The 17814-nt window shown below is 44.2% G+C and overlaps 1 protein-coding gene across 4 annotated transcripts in view; it reads right to left on the minus strand.

The window, feature by feature from the left end:
• Nucleotides 1-477: 477 nt before the first annotated feature.
• Nucleotides 478-17814, minus strand: part of LOC131205016 (actin-binding protein WASF3-like) — a 59906-nt gene continuing 42569 nt past the window's right edge. For 2 of the 4 annotated variants that reach the window (XM_058196799.1, XM_058196800.1), the window contains exons 5-9: nt 17103-17220; nt 14612-14787; nt 13625-13888; nt 2884-3275; nt 480-891 (exon numbers count right to left, since the gene is read on the minus strand). In XM_058196799.1, the coding sequence (XP_058052782.1) occupies nt 734-891; nt 2884-3275; nt 13625-13888; nt 14612-14787; nt 17103-17220 (1108 nt within the window). In that variant the 3' untranslated portion in view covers nt 480-733. Of the gene's footprint in view, nt 892-2883; nt 3276-13624; nt 13889-14611; nt 14788-17102; nt 17221-17814 lie in introns of all 4 variants that reach the window. The other 2 variants (XM_058196801.1, XM_058196802.1) reach the window with 2 other exon arrangements.

Genomic DNA, 17814 nt, shown 5'->3' on the forward strand with positions numbered 1-17814 from the left:
TGGAACTTAGTTGAAAGTGCTAGAAGCAATGGAGAAAAACTTAAGAATGATTTACATCCTTCTAACTTTGGAAACCACATTACTGGATTTTTTCACAGAAGGAAGTCTCTCTTCCCATCCCCTTCTATGCTCTCTAGAAAGGGTGTCTGCTCAAATTTATCCCCATAAATTGATGGCTGTCTAAATCTGTCAGGCCCAGTGGGAATGACTGCAGAGGGCCCCCCTCCTTGTATGGTTTAGGGCAGGGGTCTCCAACCTTGGCAACTTTAAGACTTGTGGACTTCAACTTCCAGAGCAAAGCTGGCTGAGGAATTCTGGGAGTTGAAGTCTGCAAGTCTTAAAGTTGCCAAGGTTGGAGACCCCTGGTTTAGGGGTAAGGGAAGGTCGCTCCATTTTTCCAGCGTGTTGAAAAAAAATTCAGATGTCATTTTCACCACTGGGACAAGTCAGGAGAAAGCTGGCCTTCTCCTCCCCCGCCCCTCCCCCACCCTGTGTTTCAAAAGAGAAGGGTCCCCAATGCCTGTCTTCCCACAAAGAGGCCACCTTAAAACATGGTCAACAACACAACATGGCACGAAAGCAAAGCTCCTGAAGGCTGAGTTGCTCAGAGCAGCCGGGATTTACCTGCCAGGAACGCTGAGTCGCCTAAGCCAGGTGGCAGAAAAGTGGCAGGAAAACAACCTGGGAGACCTCCCTTCCCCCTCCCACTGCTCCAAAGGCAGCCCCCCCTTCTTTAATCGGACCACTCGTTCTCATCCAGCTCCGAGTCGTCGTCTGATTCGCTGTATTCCACAGCAATCCTTCGGGAGAGGATGGTGGCCACGTCATTCCCCACGGGCTCTTTCTTGGCTTCTTGCTCCCATTGCTCTTGGACTTTGCGGAGCTGAATTCCTGCGGAGGGGGAAAAGGAAGGTTTTCCTCCAGGTCAGCCCAAAGAAGCAGACGCCTGGCACCAGCTGATCTAAGTCTCGGACAAGCTGAACTCTCGGACTGGCTTTACCCAGTGGGGAGATCCACATTTCTTTTACTACCAGTTCTGTGGGTGTGGCTTGGTGGGCATGATGTGGGCGTGGCAGGGAAGGATACTGCAAAATCGCCTGACTAGGTGGCTCAGTGGCTAAGATGCTGAGCTTGTCGATCAGAAAGGTTGGCAATTCGGCAGTTCGAATCCCTAGTATAGGTCTCCTGCCTAAGCAGGGGGTTGGATTAGATGACCTCCAAGGTCCCTTCCAACTCTGTTACTGTTAAATCTTCATTACCACCCCACTCCAGGGGAAGGATTTTGCAATATATCCATTCCCTCCCCACTCCTGGGGGGAAGGATATTGCAAAATCTCCATTCCAACCCCATTCTGGAGCCAGCCAGAGGTCGTATTTGCCAGTTCTCCAAACTGCTCAAAATTTCCACTCCTGGTTCTCCAGAACCTGTCAGAACCTGCTGGATTTTATCCCTGGCTTTACCCCTTTTGTGTGATGCTTTGGTCTAATGCAGGGCTCTCCAAGCTTGGCAACTTTAAGACTTCTGGATTCAGCTCCCACAATTCCCCAACCAGCCATGCTGGGGAGTTGAAGTCCATAAGTCTTAAAGTTGCCAAGTTTGGAGAGCCCTGGTCTAAAACAAGAGTTCTCAACTTGAGCCCTAGGACATTTCAAGCGAGCCTGAGGTGGCAAACTTGAGGGCCCAGAGCACATGCCAAGAAGGCCATAGAAAAGCAAAGTGCTATTAAACTGCAAATACCATGGGGTTCAGGGTGCTCTCTGAGCTTTGTTGATTTCTTACAGATGTTTCATTACCTGCAGTAGTTTGAGTAATAGATGATGTTGCCTAGTTTGGGTAATGAAAGATGTGCAAGAAAACAACCAAGCTCAGAGAGCACCACCAAGGATCCAAGCACCATCAAGGACACCTCATTTCAACCCTGAGCTACAAATATTCTCCTTTATTATTGTGGACATCAGAAAAAAGCACCAGTTGCATGTCCTTATCTGAAAAGAGATCTGGACAAGGGGGCCACAGGAGAAAAACAAGGTTGGAATTGGATCAAGGGCAAAAAAAAATGGTTGAGAAATATTGATCTGGTGCATTCATTGCGAGCTTCTAGCATGCTTTTGAGACCCTTAAATTTTGTGGACAGGAGGCCTTTCCACCACTTCTTTCAAGGTGTTCATGTCAACGCACAAAGCCTTCCCAACCTGCTCTGGAGTTCCATACGTGTCGATATGACACTCCTAATAAATGACTGGATTTCTTTTGAACCTCGACTTGAGATTCATCATTTAATTAGGGCATTGGTCGGAACCCTAACAGTTCACTAACTAAATAGGGTGATCACCAGGTCTCTCTCAGCTCGAGTGATGGCACTGAAAATCGATCCGTTTACTAACCCCACCCAAGGACGATGGGATCCTCAATAAGGCAGAGCAAAGAAGGCAATTGTGGGCTCCTAGTTCAGGAAGGGAGGACACCTGATCTCCATCTGCAGCCAACCTGCCATGGCCAACTCGCTGCAGGAAAACTGACTGCAGGACAAGAGTTACACTAATATCCCAGAAAAGATGGAATCATTAAAGGAAGGATGCAAAAGGAGGGACAAAATGAAAGGTAAATGACAAAAATTAAAATAATGTTTTCATTATTTTAAATATTTAAATTGAATTGTTGAGTTGGCCATGGTGAATTGACCATGGCAAGATGACCATGGCGAGTTGGCTACAGCGAGTTGTCCCATTCTGCCCCTTGGTTTGGGGGATGGGATGATGTTTTCCTAATTTTGCTTCCTTTGCCAAATGCTTCCTGGCAGAAAATCAGGGTCACTAAAGTGCAACAGCTCAAACTCTGCAGGTAGGTCCAAATCATGGGCAAAGCAAAAGGCATTGACTTACCCCGGCGGATGGCAGCAAGCAGGTCACTCCTGGCATCGGTCATTGGAATCAGGGGCACCGGCTGCTTCCGGGATTCCACCGTCACGGCAGGTGGGGAGGCTGTGTGTGCAGGGGAGGCCGAGATGGTGGGGGGTCCAGGGGGAGGAGGGGGAGGTGCAACAGGAGGTCCCATGGGGCCAGCCTGGGGGGGAGAGGCAGAATAGAGGCAGGGCACAGCAGGGGGAGGGGTAGGCGCATAGGTGGCATGGCTAACTGAAGGGGCAGCATTTGGCGCCATGGCCGAAGGTGCTGAGATGGGGCTGTCGAAGGCAGTTTGAGCAGAAGGGATGACTGGGGGTGGGGGCGGAGGAGCAGGTGGCACAAAGTAGTCTGCCATTGGCATTGGTTGAGGACTGCAAAGAGAAGGAAAGGGAAGAAGGTCACCAGAAGCCCGGGCAAGAAACAATGAATGGAAATTAAGGAAGGAGAGAAACAAGCTGGAACTAAAAGTGAGAACAGTCCACCAGTGGAACAGAAGTTGTGGGTGCTTCATCACTGGAGGTTCTTAAGAAGAGACTGGACAGCCGTTTATCTGGAATGGCAGAGGGTCTCCTGCTTGAGCAGGGGTTGGACTACAAGACCTCCAACTCATTCTATGTTTTAAATAAGCCATTCTTCAGCTTTAATCCCATCAAAACAAAGGCATTTCATGGGAGGGAGGGGCTGTCCAGTTGCGTGGTCCCCCAACGCATAAAATGAACCAGAAAACTAACTGGGAGCAGTTCCCATCAGCTCTCTTTGCCTAACTTCCTTGGTCTTTTTGCTGGACAGATGGGGGAGGGGACTCAGAAGAGTCAAGATTGCAGCGGCAAATCAGTGATTAAAGCCCTCCACCTTCTCAGCCTGATCTCTTGCTCTTTTTGGCTTCTGCAAGGCAAAGTCCTCGACTTACGACCACAAATGGACCCCAGCATCTCTGTTGCTAAGTGAGATTTTGCCCCATTTTACCACCTTTCTTGCCACAGTTGTTAAGTGAATCACTGCAGTTGTTAAGTTAGTAACACGGTTGTTAAGTGAATCTAGCCTCCCCATTGACTTTGCTTCTCAGAAGATCGCAAAAGGGAATCACATGATCCCAGGACATTGTGACCGTCATAAATATGAGTCAGTTGCCAAGTGTCCAAATTTTGATCACGTGACCATAGGGATGCTGCAATCGTCACAGGTATGAAAAACGGTCATAAGTCACTTTTTTCAGTCCATTAAACTGTCATTAAATGAATAGGGCCGGGCTATTTACAGGACCGCCTGCTGCTACCGAATACCTCTCACCGACCCGTGCGCTCTCACAGATAGGGACTCCTCAGGGTGCCGTCAGCTAGGCAGTGTCGTCTGGCGACACCCAGGGGAAGGGCCTTCTCTGCGGGGGCTCCCGCCCTCTGGAACGAGCTCCCCCCAGGACTTCGCCAACTCTCGGACCTTAGAACCTTCCGTCGTGAACTTAAAACACACTTATTCAGGTGCGCAGGACTGGATTAGATTTTTTAGTTTTTTAAATTTTAAATTTTGTACTGATTTTAATTGGTTTTGTTATTTTTAGTTAAATTGGCCGGTTAAATATTTCATTTTAAAATTATTTTAAATTTATTGTCTATCTATGTATTTTAATAAGGCTGTACACCGCCCTGAGTCCTTCGGGAGAAGGGCGGTCTAGAAATTTAATTAATAATAATAATAATAATAATAATAATAATAATAATAATAATAATAATAATAATAATAATAATAGTAATAATAATAATAATAATAATAGTTGTAAGTTGAGGCCTCTCTGTATATGATCACGTGAATTATGCCATTGATGCAACGTTTGCGCTATTTGCAAAATGATATCATGATGGCAAGGGCCGGTTTAGCTCTGCCTGGTAAGGCCTGTTATTAAGAACACAAAGCCTGCAATTACTGCAGGTTCGAGCCCGGCCCAAGGTTGACTCAGCCTTCCATCCTTTATAAGGTAGGTAAAATGAGGACCCAGATTGTTGGGGGGGCAATAAGTTGACTTTGTAAATATATACAAATAGAATGAGACTATTGCCCTATACATTGTAAGCCGCCCTGAGTCTTCGGAGAAGGGCGGGGTATAAATGTAAACAAACAAACAAACAAACAAAAACCCCTCCTTGGAGATACCAATGTTTCAGAGCAGGGGGCTCCAACCTTGGCAACTTTCAGACTGCTGAGGAACTCTGGGAGTTGAAGTCCACTAGTCTGAAAGTTGCCAAGGTTGGAGACCCCCGTTTCAGATGACACCTTGTTTAGGAAAGTTTGCAAAAACAAAAAACTCATTTCAGATTGATCAATCATTATTTTTACCCGGGAAAGATTTGCCCTTATAATTAGCCTTGGGGCTCATCCTTATGCTACTAAAATTCTCATGCCGGTAACCTTTAACTGGGTAGAAACGGCATCGTAGGGACAAACCTTTCAACTGAACCACCTCAGATGGATGAGTAGGAACCACCTACAGAATGTTAGCTTGTTTTCTACTTTTTTCCTACAAGATTAAGAATAATAACCCTAAAAATGTCTATTGAAACATAAAGAGATGACTGATGTTGATGCTACTGAGATTAAAAAGAAAGAAATTTGTATAGGGTTTTAACATAAATGGGAAGAGAAAAAAGAGGGGAATTTAAAAAAAGGGATAGATTTGATTAAAGATTTAAATTCGGGATGGAGGGTTAGACTAGAATTTCTTTTTTTTTTTTAAAAGAGCAATGCAAATAGGGAAATTAAAAAGAGGGGAAGGGAAATATATTGATAAAATATTTAAGAGGGTGGGGCAAAACTGAATTCTGAATACTTACGGGACCGCCTGCTGCTACCGAATACCTCTCACCGACCCGTGTGCTCTCACAGAGAGGGACTCCTCAGGGTGCCGTCAGCTAGGCAGTGCCGTCTGGCGACGCCCAGGGGAAGGGCCTTCTCTGTGGGGGCTCCCACCCTCTGGAACGAACTCCCCCCAGGACTTCGTCAACTTCCGGACCTCCGAACCTTCCGTCACGAGCTTAAAACACATTTATTTATCTGCGCAGGACTGGATTAGATTTTAAATTTATACTGGTTTTAATGGGTTTTATTATTTATATTGTTTTTTAATTATTCGGCCATGTAGAATAAGTTTTTAAACTGTTATTTTACTTTGTATTTATATGTATTTTTTACTTGCCTGTGAACCGCCCTGAGTCCCTAGGGAGATAGGGCGGTATATAAATGTGATAAATAAAATAAAATAAAATAAATAAAATAAATTCGATGTGATTATATTCCTGGCTGATATTTTGTTCAAAAAAAGATATTTTGTATGTGCTTTGTTTTAAAATAAAATAAAAATTTCCAAAAAAAAAGAAAAGAATGTGTCTCCCATGGAATTGAAATTTGGCAAATTTTGTTAAACATTGTATGACCTAAAATGATCACAAAGCACTTTATGACATAATACGAAATGTTGTAAAACATTTCCTGGGGTCAACTGCTGTTGTTTGACTGTGCTGTACAGTTCGCCGTGGGATACTTTGAAGGAAGGTTCACCTCTGAACATCTCCCTGAACTTTTCCAGTACAGGTAGTCCTCGACTTACAACAATTCACTTAGTGACCATTTGAAGTTACAATGGCACTAAAAAAGTAGACTTATGACTATTTTTCACACTTATGACCGTTGCGGCATCCCCATGGTCACGTGATCAAAATTGGGCTGTTTGGCAACCAACTCATATTTATGACGGTCGCAGTGTCCCGGGGGTCACATGATTCCCTTTTGCGACCTTCTGACAAGCAAAGTCAATAAGGGAAGCCAGATTCACTTAACAACCGGGTTACTGACTTAACAACTTCAGTGATTCACTTAAGAAATGTGGCAAGGAAACTCATAAAATGAGGCAAAACTCACTTAACAAATTTCTCACATAGCAACTTAAATTTTGGGCTCATTTGTGGTCATAAGTTGAGGATTACCTGCACTTTAGAAGCTCTGCCATTGTTGAAGAGACTGAGGAATTTCGTAAGGAAATCTGTCTGACCCAGCAGATCAGAGGTTGTCTAATATAAAATAGACTTTGCTGACTTAATTCCTTTCCGCCTTTCAGTTTTGGATCGCCCATTTCCTTGAAGTTAATTTAGAGAGGAGCTTCTTAAGGCAAGACGGTTCAAGCTTTCTAAATCCATTGAGTGTCCTTCAAAGCTTTTTATTTCCTGCAACTGATGCATTTTTATTCCACATAATCAATGAATGCAGATCTGTTCTAATATTTGCTCCTTTTGTCTCTAGGCAAGGAAACTAAAAGTCAGGACTGTTTCTATGTTCACGTGGTCCAAGGACTATTGCTTATCTTAAAATACGCTGCTGTCTTTGGCTGCCCACAAGATAATGACCTTAGACGATGTTCTAAGCAAAAAAAGCAAGTGTTTTTTTCCTGCAAGAAGCCATTTCTCTGAATATCATTTGTAATTCAAATCTGTGCTTTGCATTTTAAAATCTCTTAGATACCTTTAAATAAGATGAGGATTGTACTGCTTGAAAAGCTTCCAAGACAAGATTGGACAGTCATTTGTCCAGGATGGTATAAAATCTCCTGCCTTGACCAGAAGGTTGGACTAGAAGACCTCCAAGCTCCCTTCCAGCCCTAGGATTTATGAAATGTTTTCTGAGGTCCCCAATCCTTGGGCCGCAGCACACTACTGGGCCATGGCCTATTCAGAATTGGGCCGTGTGAGTGCATGTGTACATGTGTGCAGCTCAATTTACATGAGTGACGAGCCAGTGCGCATGCATGCAAATACCCACCGGCCCACTGCTTGTGCAAGTTGAACCGTGCACACGCGGTCATCCACATGGCTCAATTCCAAATAGGCCGTGACCTGGAGGTGGGCCACAGCTGGGGGGAGGGGATTGGGGAACCCCTGGTCTACAGCATCAATTGAAGCTGCTGTCCATGGTCCTGAACTCCTATTCATTGATATTTTCCTCCCAGATATTTAGCATGGAATTTCTGTTTTATTCAGAACATAAAATAAAACAGTTAGAAGGGACCTCAGAGGTCTTCTAGTCCAACACCCTGCTTGAGCAGGAGATCTTATACCATTTCAGACAAATGGTTGTCCAGTCTCTTTCTGAAAGCCTCCAGTAATGGTGCACTCACAACTTCCGAAGGCAAACTATTCTATTGGTCGATTGCTCTTACCAGTGGTGGGATTCAGCCAGTTCGCACCACTTCGGGAGAACCGGTTGTTAACTTTCTGAGCAGTTTGGCAAACTGGTTGTTGGAAGAAATCATTAGGGCAGAGAACCGGTTGTTAAATTATTTGATTCCCACCACTGGCTCTTACCATTAGGTGAGAGCAATCTTTAGTTCTAGGTTGCTTCTCAAAGAAAAATACATTTGTGCATATTTGGCCATGATCAATGCTATGCATGTCATTATGCACGGTCACTCACGCTCTGGTTACGTCTAGGCTGGATTATTGCAATGCTCTCTACATGGGGCTGCCCTTGAGGTGCACCCGGAGGCTGCAGTTAGTCCAGAATGCGGCTGCGCGAGTAGTAACGGGAGCCGCTCGTGGCTCCCACGTGACATCGCTGCTCCGTAGCTTGCACTGGCTTCCTGTGGTCTTTCGGGTGCGCTTCAAGATTCTGGTAACTATCTTTAAAGCGCTCCATGGCTTAGGACCCGGGTACTTACGAGACCGCCTGCTGTTACCCTTTGCCTCCCACCGACCCGTACGCTCTCACAGAGAGGGTCTCCTCAGGGTGCCGTCCGCCAAACAGTGTCGGCTGGCGGCCCCCAGGAGTAGGGCCTTCTCTGTGGGGGCAGTGACGCTCTGGAACGAACTTCCCCCTGGCCTGCATCAAGTGCCTGATCTTCGGACCTTCCGTCGTGAGCTCAAAACATATTTATTCATTAAAGCGGGACTGGCATAATTATTGATGAATTTTAATTGGGTATTCTTAATATTTTTTAAATTTTAAATCTAAATTTTAATAATCAGCCTTTAAAATTTGCTCTTTTTAAATGTTGTTTTAAATTGTATATATTTTGTTTTTATTCTGGCTGTACACCGCCCTGAGTCCTTCGGGAGAAGGGCGGTATAAAAATCTAATAAATAAATCTAATAAATAATCTAATAATAAATAAATTAATGTAGCATCGATGTAGAAATACAAATGGGTAGGAGGCATTGGACTTTTCCCTTTTTATGCATGTTCACCTTCAAGTCCTGCTGACTACATAGTGTATAGGGCCGGGGGAATAGCCTCAAGAGCAAAAGGAAGGGTGTATATCAAGGCACTGCTTAGGTAAAGGGACCTGAGCCTGGTCCAAGAAGGCAACTTGAGAAAACTGTCAACTCGTAAAGCATTCCTGACCTGCTCTCGAGTTGCCATGGGCAGGGGGATGGGGAGCCAAGCCTCGCAGCTGCATCAAGGAACTTGCATTTCAGTCAAAACAAAACACATTCCAGCCGGCAATGTCAAGGTCATCTCTAGGGTGACCCATAGTGAACGGAGGGAGTGACTTCTACAACCCGTGAAATTGCTTCATTGGGGAATGTAACTGATGACACACCTTGGGGGGAGGGGGAAACAGGATCACTAAGGCATGAATTGAGTGAGGTCAGAGTTGGCTTCACTTGGTTCATGCTGACATGAAGCTCCTAATAAATAACTGGATTTATTTTGAAGCTTGGTTTGAAGCTCATGATTTAATTAGGGCATTGGTCGGAACCCTGACAAAAACATTTCAGACAAGCCCCTCCCTCATTTGCACAAAGATAGAGGGAGGTGGACACACATTCAGATTTTCAAGATTTGGTTACTATAGCTTTACAGTAAAAGTGACTTAGATGGATTTGTTTTATTAGTTTGGTCTACCTTGTAGATTTTATGCAGTTTTCTCATCAAGACCTATGAAAGTGTTTTCCCTTCTTCCTAGGGTTGAAAGTGACTGGCCCAAGGTCACTTTACTCATCTGCACAGAACTAGAACTCATGCTGTCCCAGTATCTAACCTGGTGCTATAACTGCTAAATCAAACTATCGTGTTTCCCCGAAAATAAGACCTAGCCAGAAAATAAGCTTAATGCATCTTTTGGAGCAAAAATTAATATAAGACCCGGTCTTATTGTTGCAGAAACGTGGACAGTCCTCTTCTTTAACATTAGGTGGACATGGTGGTGGTCCTACCACTTCACAAGTTCAGGTGGAGAACCTCCTATAAGATGAAGAGATGATGTGCATAAAAACCCCAGTGCCAAGTGGAGTATTACAGTGAAAGGCTGAGAGATATAAGCATCTGTTGAAGTGGACATCAACACAATCCAAATGATTAAAAGGTGAAAGAGAAGTGAAAGTCCAGCCCTTGACAGCCTATTGCTTTCCTACAGTCTTTGTTGTCTTCTTTTTTTCCTCCTAGAATTGACTTGGTCTTAAAGCACAAGTGCCAACACTACCTTGTTATGTGAGGTTCAACTACATTACTGTTGCTTTTAAATTATTCTGTCCTTAATGGGGAGATTCCCACTTAGGTCCTACATCCTTGTAATTGTGTCTTGTTTAGCAAGGAAAGGAACCTTCCATGCATTCTCTTACGTTCTCCTTGCCTGTGGACATCTTTCTATAGTAAAAAGATCAGTTTTAATTGGGAAGAAACCAATAATTGAAATTCTGCTGGGTAAAAGAAATGGAATAATTAAGGGGTAATTAGGGGGTCCCTTTGTCAATGCTGACATGACTACACTGAAAGTGAATCAATTAGAAGCAGAAGGACCAGAGGGAAGGGTGTCAGTTGTAGAATAATATAACATTATTTGCAGAATGGGAGACACTTTTTAATTCCATCAAAAGGAAGGCAGAAATGCGATGTCTCACGAGCACTTACTGCACAGTCTAATATAGAAGCAAGCTTCATGAGAAATTTGTAGATTGGCTTTATTAAAATGTGAGTCATTTCCTCAGCCAACCTAAGGAAATAATTCACATTTTAATAAAAGCTATTGTGTTCAAATGTCCTGAACCAATCTGCCAATGATAGACAATTTACCAAATTTTGCGAGCAGTTCGTTTAAAAACAACCACCCTTAAATTGTAAAAATTCATATATCGGAGAAAATGGCTATAAAAACATATAAAATTAAAGAAACATTCGTAGAAAATCATACTGTGTTATGGAAAGACTTTCAAAAAATGCCTGTTCCAAGAAAATTGATAACATGCGTCATGTTCAAACAAAAGAGTATAAAAATCCCGAACCGGTTTCGTGCCAGGGATAAATTGATGTGGAAACTGAAGGGAACAAATTTATAATAAGAACAATGAGAAATCATGAAATGCCATCATTCTGCTTTGCCTTGGAGCACGGAAAGGCTCCCCATAGCAACCGCTCCTCAGCTGAGAAATCCCGTCCTTTGCAGCAGGGGAAACGTACATTCTTGTAAATTCACCCTGAGCCAAAATCGGCTGCACTTCCTAAGATGAGGCTTTCATCATGGAAGAGACGTAGCTCCCTGTCTGGAGGTAGAGGAAGCCAGTAGAGAAAATCCCTCCCATGAAGAAGCACCTTGGCTTGATTGCAAGTAGTCCTCGACTTACAACAGTTCACTTAGTGACCATTCAAAATTACAAAAGCACTGAAAAAAGTGACACGGCCATTTTTCACACTTAAGACCATTGCAACATCCCCAAGGTCACGAGATCAAAACACAGATGCTTGGCAACTGGTTCATATTTATGACCGCTGCAGTATCCCGAGGTCATGTGATCCCTTTTGCGACCTTCTGACAAGCAAAGTCAAGCCAGATTCACTTAACAACCGTGTTACTGACTTAATAACTGCAGTGATACCCTTAACAACTGTGGCAAGAAAGGTCAAAATTCACTTAAGAGTTGTCTCACTTAGCAACAGAAACTTTTGACTTCAATTGTGGTTGTATGTCGAGGACTACCTGTACTCTTAATCTTGTACCAAGATATGCACTAAATCCATTTTTAATTGGCTAATCAATACACTGGATGGCAACCTTTTCCAATAGCCAAAGAAAGCATGAATTCTGCATCCATGCAAAAAGCCAACAAGGATTTTTTCGGCACAGAGAAGCCCTGAATTGGGGCCCTTTTTGAGCATATGTTAATTTAAAAACAGGGACAAGCTGGCTCAGTGGCTAAGACGCTGAGCTTGTCGATCGAAAGGTCGGCAGTTCAGCGGTTCGAATCCCTGGTGCCGCATAACGGGGTGAGCTCCCGTTCCTTGTCCCAGCTTCTGCCAACCTAGCAGTTCGAAAGCACGTAAAAAATGCAAGTAGAAAAATAGGGACCACCTTTGGTGGGAAGGTAACAGTGTTCCGTGTGCCTTTGGTGTTGAGTCATGCTTGCCACACGACCATGTAGATGTCCTTGGACAGCGCTGGCTCTTCAGCTTTGAAATGGAGATGAGCACCGCCCCCCCAGAGTCAGGAACAACTAGCACATATGTGCAAGGGGAACCTTTACCTTTCCCTAATTTAAAAAGCTAGGAAGAACTGACTGCTGGTTATTAAAGTTAGATGAGAAAAGGGCAGGTTTGAGGATAAACAAATATCAACCATTGCTTATGACATGAGATCAGCAACAATTGCTCTAAAAATCTCAGTGTTTTCTGAGCAAAAGGGAATGTCAATTCCTTTAACAGGTTGCTCATAGATGATAAAGGTAGTTCTCCAGTTACAACAGTTCATTTAGTGACCGTTTGAAGTTATAACGGCACTGAAAAAAGTGACGTATGACCATTTTTCACACTTATGACCATTGCAGCATCCCCATGGTCATGTGATCAGAATTTGGATGCTTGCAACTGACTCGTATTTATGACGGTTGTAGCATCCCGGGATCACGTGACCCCATTTTGAGACCTTCTGACAAACCAAGTCAATGGGGTAACCAGATTCACTTAATAACTGTGTTACTGACTGAACAACTGCAGTGACTCACTTAATTACTGTAGCAAGAAAATTCCTAAAATGGGGAAAAATTAACTTAATAGATGTTTCGCTTAGCAACATAAATTTTGGGCTGAGTTGTGGTCGTAAGTTGACGACTACCTACGTTCATGAAGGGGACCGAGCCCTGTTGACGCAAGCAGCTGGGTCCCTATGCAGCCTGGCCTCTCTTTGAGAGCTCTGGTGGGCGACGGCTGGAATTTTTCCAGTATTATGGCCTGAACAGCACTCCTGGCTTGGCCTGAGATAGAAATCTCCCACCACCCCAGTTGGCTGAAACAATGAATACACAGCAGGAGGGACCTTCCTTTGCTGCCATCCAACAGGTATTATTTAATTTCTCAGGACTGTCAAGAGGTACCTCCCATCAAAGGATATCCTTCTAGGTCACAGGTGCCCAAACTTGGCAACTTGAAGACTTGTGGACTTAAAGCTATGCTGGCTGGGGAATTCTGGTAGCTGATGTTGCCAAGTTCAGAGACCCCTAGTCTAGCTGGCATTTTCCAACGGCGATTTCAGGGCACTGAATCTTATTTGGAGCCTGTCCATAAATTCACAGCAAAGAAAGGGGTTATAATCTGGTTTATGAAGTCCACCCCTAGAATAACTTACATCACATTTCTGTAGTTCTGGAAAGAGGCATTTTTCCACCCGGGAGCTTCAGAAAACACCCAACTCTTCCTGCTTAAGGGGAAAGTCATGACGAACAGACAAAAGAAAGTAAACCAGAATCCATACCCATAGTCCTTGATTATCTGAGGCCGTGGTCCATTTAACATGGTCTCGGGTGGCTGTGGCACATGGGGCTGCTGTACCCGGTTGAGGCTGTTCTGTCGGCTTCCCACTGCTGAGGGCCTGAAGATCTGATCCTGGACCTGAGTAGCCACCAGCACCACCTCTTTGTTCTCGGTGGCCAGATGTGTGGCTGGAGCCATCATCTGTTGGCCAGGATGGTTAGGACTGGCTGGATAGGAATGATCAGCTACATCGGATGCATAGGATCTGTTGCAGACAAAAACACCAAGAGGTTGTACACCTGGAGGGCAGGAATGGGGGGAAGAGCAGAGGATCCAATTGATGGGAGGGATTTGATGGTATCTATCACCTCTTGGAACCAAAGGTTTGGTGTGCCAAAAGCCGTACTGTTGAAATGTGGAAGCATGGAGGAGGAGGAGGAGGTGGCGATAATGGAGGGGAAGGAAAAGGAGATGAATGTAGAGATGGAGGAGGAGGAGGAGGAGGAGGAGAAGGTAGAAGAGAAAGAGGAATAGTGTGTGGAAGGAGATGGAAATAGAGGGAAAGAGGACAGGGGAAGGAAAGGAAGGGGAAAGGGAAAGGGAAGGGGAAGACGAAGAGGAAAGGAAAGGAAAGGAAAGGAAGGGGAAGGGACAGATGGAAAGCATGCAGCAAAGGTGGCACAAGCACAATTCCACATGTTCCAAATGGTGCCCTTAACTGCTCAGCTCAGCCCCACATCAATCCAGCCAACCCCTCGCCCCCATTCAGCAGTCCCTGAGCAGCAGATATTGGGATTCATTCTTTTAAAGAAAGGCACAGGTTTCCCTGGCCCTGCACCTACCCAAAAGGCATGCTCTCTTCCATAAAAGCATCCCCAAAGCCTTGAAAGTCAAACCAAAGGGAAGCCAAAACCACAAAGCCAAGCAAGACAAGGCAGCCAAAGCAACGGAAGGAGGCCAAGCGAGGTGTGTCATTCACAAAACCTGCCTATTATCTGGGGACAGTGATCCTTCCGATGAAGCCATGTGATATGGGGATGGTGAGAACCTGTTATCCGGCCGGAATTCTTTATCGTAAGCCATCATGTTCCACTCCAGCCGCCGGTTGCGTGCCTTCCGCACTTTCTTCACCTCCCGGGTGGAATCCTCAACCAGTCGCTGCTCCTGGAGAGAGTTGGATGGGGAAGAAGAAAGAGCCATCAGCATTCCGCACTGAGGTGGCTCCAAAGAGCTGGGGCAAAGTCCCCTCCACCCCAATTACATCCGGCCTTGGTGAAGGAACATGGGGAATCTTCTCCGTCCCACCTCAACCCCTGCTGTGATTCCCACAAAATGGCTGCAAAAGTTGATGGCTAAATTGACTGCTCTGATTAAAGAAAAGAAGACAATTAATTTTGCTTCTACTTGGAAACCACTTCTGGACTTTGTGCTTGAGGTGGGAACAATGAAACTTCTAATTTTGGGTTTTGCTGATTAGATTTGTCATTATAGAAGTAACTAGTATATATTATCATATAAAACTAAATGTTGAGGTTCTATGTTATTCTATGTTATTATCTTATGCTACTGAACCAAAAGGATTTGTAAGTCAATATTTGTCTTTTTTCTTTTCCCCTTTCCCTTACACATTTTCCTTTCTTCCTTCTCCTTCCCTATTTTCCTATCATTCTCATTTCTCTTTGTATTTTATATTTTGATAAACTAATAAAAATTTGCGGCACACCCCTGCTGAGTTATCTGTAGTGCTGGTCCCTACAACGAGTGGGAATTGGAAAGCTTATTTTCTTCGTAAAAAAAAAAGGTGATATTCATAAAATCATAAAGCTGGAAGGGACCTTAGAGGTCTTCTAGTCCAACCCCCTGCCAAAGCAGGCATCCTTATACCATCCTGGAGAAATAGATATCCAATCTGTTTCTGAAAACCTCTAGTAATGGAGCACCCACTACTCTGGGAGACAAGCTGTTCCATAGATTAATTGTTTTCCCTATCAGGAATTTTCTCCTTAGTTCCACATGAACATCTTCCTATCTTCTGTTATTTCTGGATGAAGATCTATGGAGATTCTCAGTCATCCAGGACATGGTTGTCCCAAAGGGCAACCTTTGGACAACTGGACATTTTGGTTTTTCTTTGAAGACGTTTATCTTCTTATCTATGAAGCTTCTTCAGCTCTGACTGGCTGGTGGGGAATGGAAGGAATTATATTCCTTGCAGGCAGCTGGTCATTTGCATTCTTTTAGAGAGTCGTTGAGGTCACCTGGAGGTTTATCTGTGTCTTAAGGATCACCTGAGTGGTGCAAATAAGTGTGAAGCCTTCTTGCAACTGTTGAAAGGACTATGAACTGGAGATAGATGATATCGTATCTCTCCCCCTATGTTGAGAGAGGGCTATTCAATTCTGACATAGGTGGCCTCTTTGACCCTCTGTCCAAAATGTGGACTTTCCTGTCTTCAAAAGAGTGCCTTTTAAATGCAGATGTTCTGCTGAATCTATCAGTTCTAAAGAAGCTTCTTGGATGAGAAGCGAAACGTCTTCAAGGAAAAACAAAGGAAGTCCAGTTGCCTCTTGAAAAAAGGCGCCTTTTGGATGGAGTTTTAGCTGCATTTACCTGTACAGCTAATCCTCAACTTATAACCATTCATTTAATGACCATTCAAAACTACAACGGCACTGAAAAAAAATGACACACATGATGTTGCAGCATCCCCACAGTTGCGTGATCAAAATCTGGAGACTTGGCAACCAGCACATATTTACAACAGTTGCAGCATCCTGGGATCATGTGATCACCATCTACAATCTTCCTGGCTGGCCTCCGACGGGGAAAATCAATGGGGGGAGCTGGATTCGCTTAACACACTATGTGACTCACTTAACAACTGCAGTGATTCAAAAATTGTGACAGAAAAGGTCATAAAATCAATCTGCAGAGATCCTCAGTCATCCAGATCACAGCTGTTTCAAAGATGTTTTTTCAAAAGGCAACTGGACTGTTTTTTCCTCAAGGAAGAAGAAGAAGACGTTTCACTTCTTATCCCAGAGGCTTCATCGCTTCTGGCAGGATGAGGGAGGGGCTATGGAGGGATTAGTTCATTAGGGTTGTAAAATGAGGAACAACTCACTTAAAAGAGGGGCCGGTTTAGCTCACGCTGGTAAAGCCTGTTATTAAAACACAGCTGCCTGCAATTACTGCAGGTTCGAGCCCGGCCCAAGGTTGACTCAGCCTTCCATCCTTTATAAGGTAGGTAAAATGAGGACCCAGATTGTTGGGGGGGGCAATAAGTTGACTTTGTAAAAATATACAAATAGAATGAGACTATTGCCTTATACACTGTAAGCCGCCCTGAGTCTTCGGAGAAGGGCGGGGTATAAATGTAAACAAAAAAACAAACAAACCACCTGATGCCAATTGTGGACGTAAGCGAAGGACCACCTGGACTACCTGCCAGGAATTCCAGGTTCTGCAGCTGTTTTTACCTTCTGCCTGCGTTTCTCTTTCCTCTTGTCTTCTGTGGCTTGCAACATCTTCTCTTTCCACAAGTTAAAGAAATATGACGGGTCCGTATAGAATTTTAAGCCGTCTTTCTTATCGTCTCTGAAATAGCAAGCAGGAGGAAAGGAGGGCAAGGAAGAGAACAAGGAAAGAAGAAAAGGAGAGTTGCTTATTATGGGCAGAGATGCAGCACCACCTTCCACTGGTTTGATCCTTGCCTAGAGAAGCCCAGTCAAGTGAAGGGGGCAGGGAACCTTAGGTAGTGGTTTTAATTTCAGAAAAACAGCAGAAGAATTTTTGAAAAACAAAGAATGTAAAAAGAATTTTGCTTCTGCAACAGAACATTTTAATCATCATATATACTCAAGAGAAATCTCCGTATTCCGAGATCTTGATGTTAAGTAATCCAGCAGCTCAGAACAAAGAGAAAATAAAGAAATGGCAGGAAATCAGGAGGAGGAGGAGGAGGAAGAGGAAGAGGGGAGGAGGAGGAGATAAATCCTTTTCTGGGTTCTTCCCAACAAGATAATGAGGAAAAGGGGAGGGGGAAGAGATGTAGAAGGAGAGAGGGAAAGGGATAGGGAGAAGGAGAAGGGAGGTGAGGTGAGGAGGAGAGAGAGAAGGAGAAACAAAGAGAGAGAGAGAAAGAGAAAGAGAAGGGAGGGGAGGGGAGGAAGCAGAAGAGGAAGAAGAAGA

This window comes from Ahaetulla prasina, chromosome 11 (assembly GCF_028640845.1).
Source record: "Ahaetulla prasina isolate Xishuangbanna chromosome 11, ASM2864084v1, whole genome shotgun sequence".
Classification (NCBI taxonomy): Eukaryota; Metazoa; Chordata; class Lepidosauria; order Squamata; family Colubridae; genus Ahaetulla; species Ahaetulla prasina.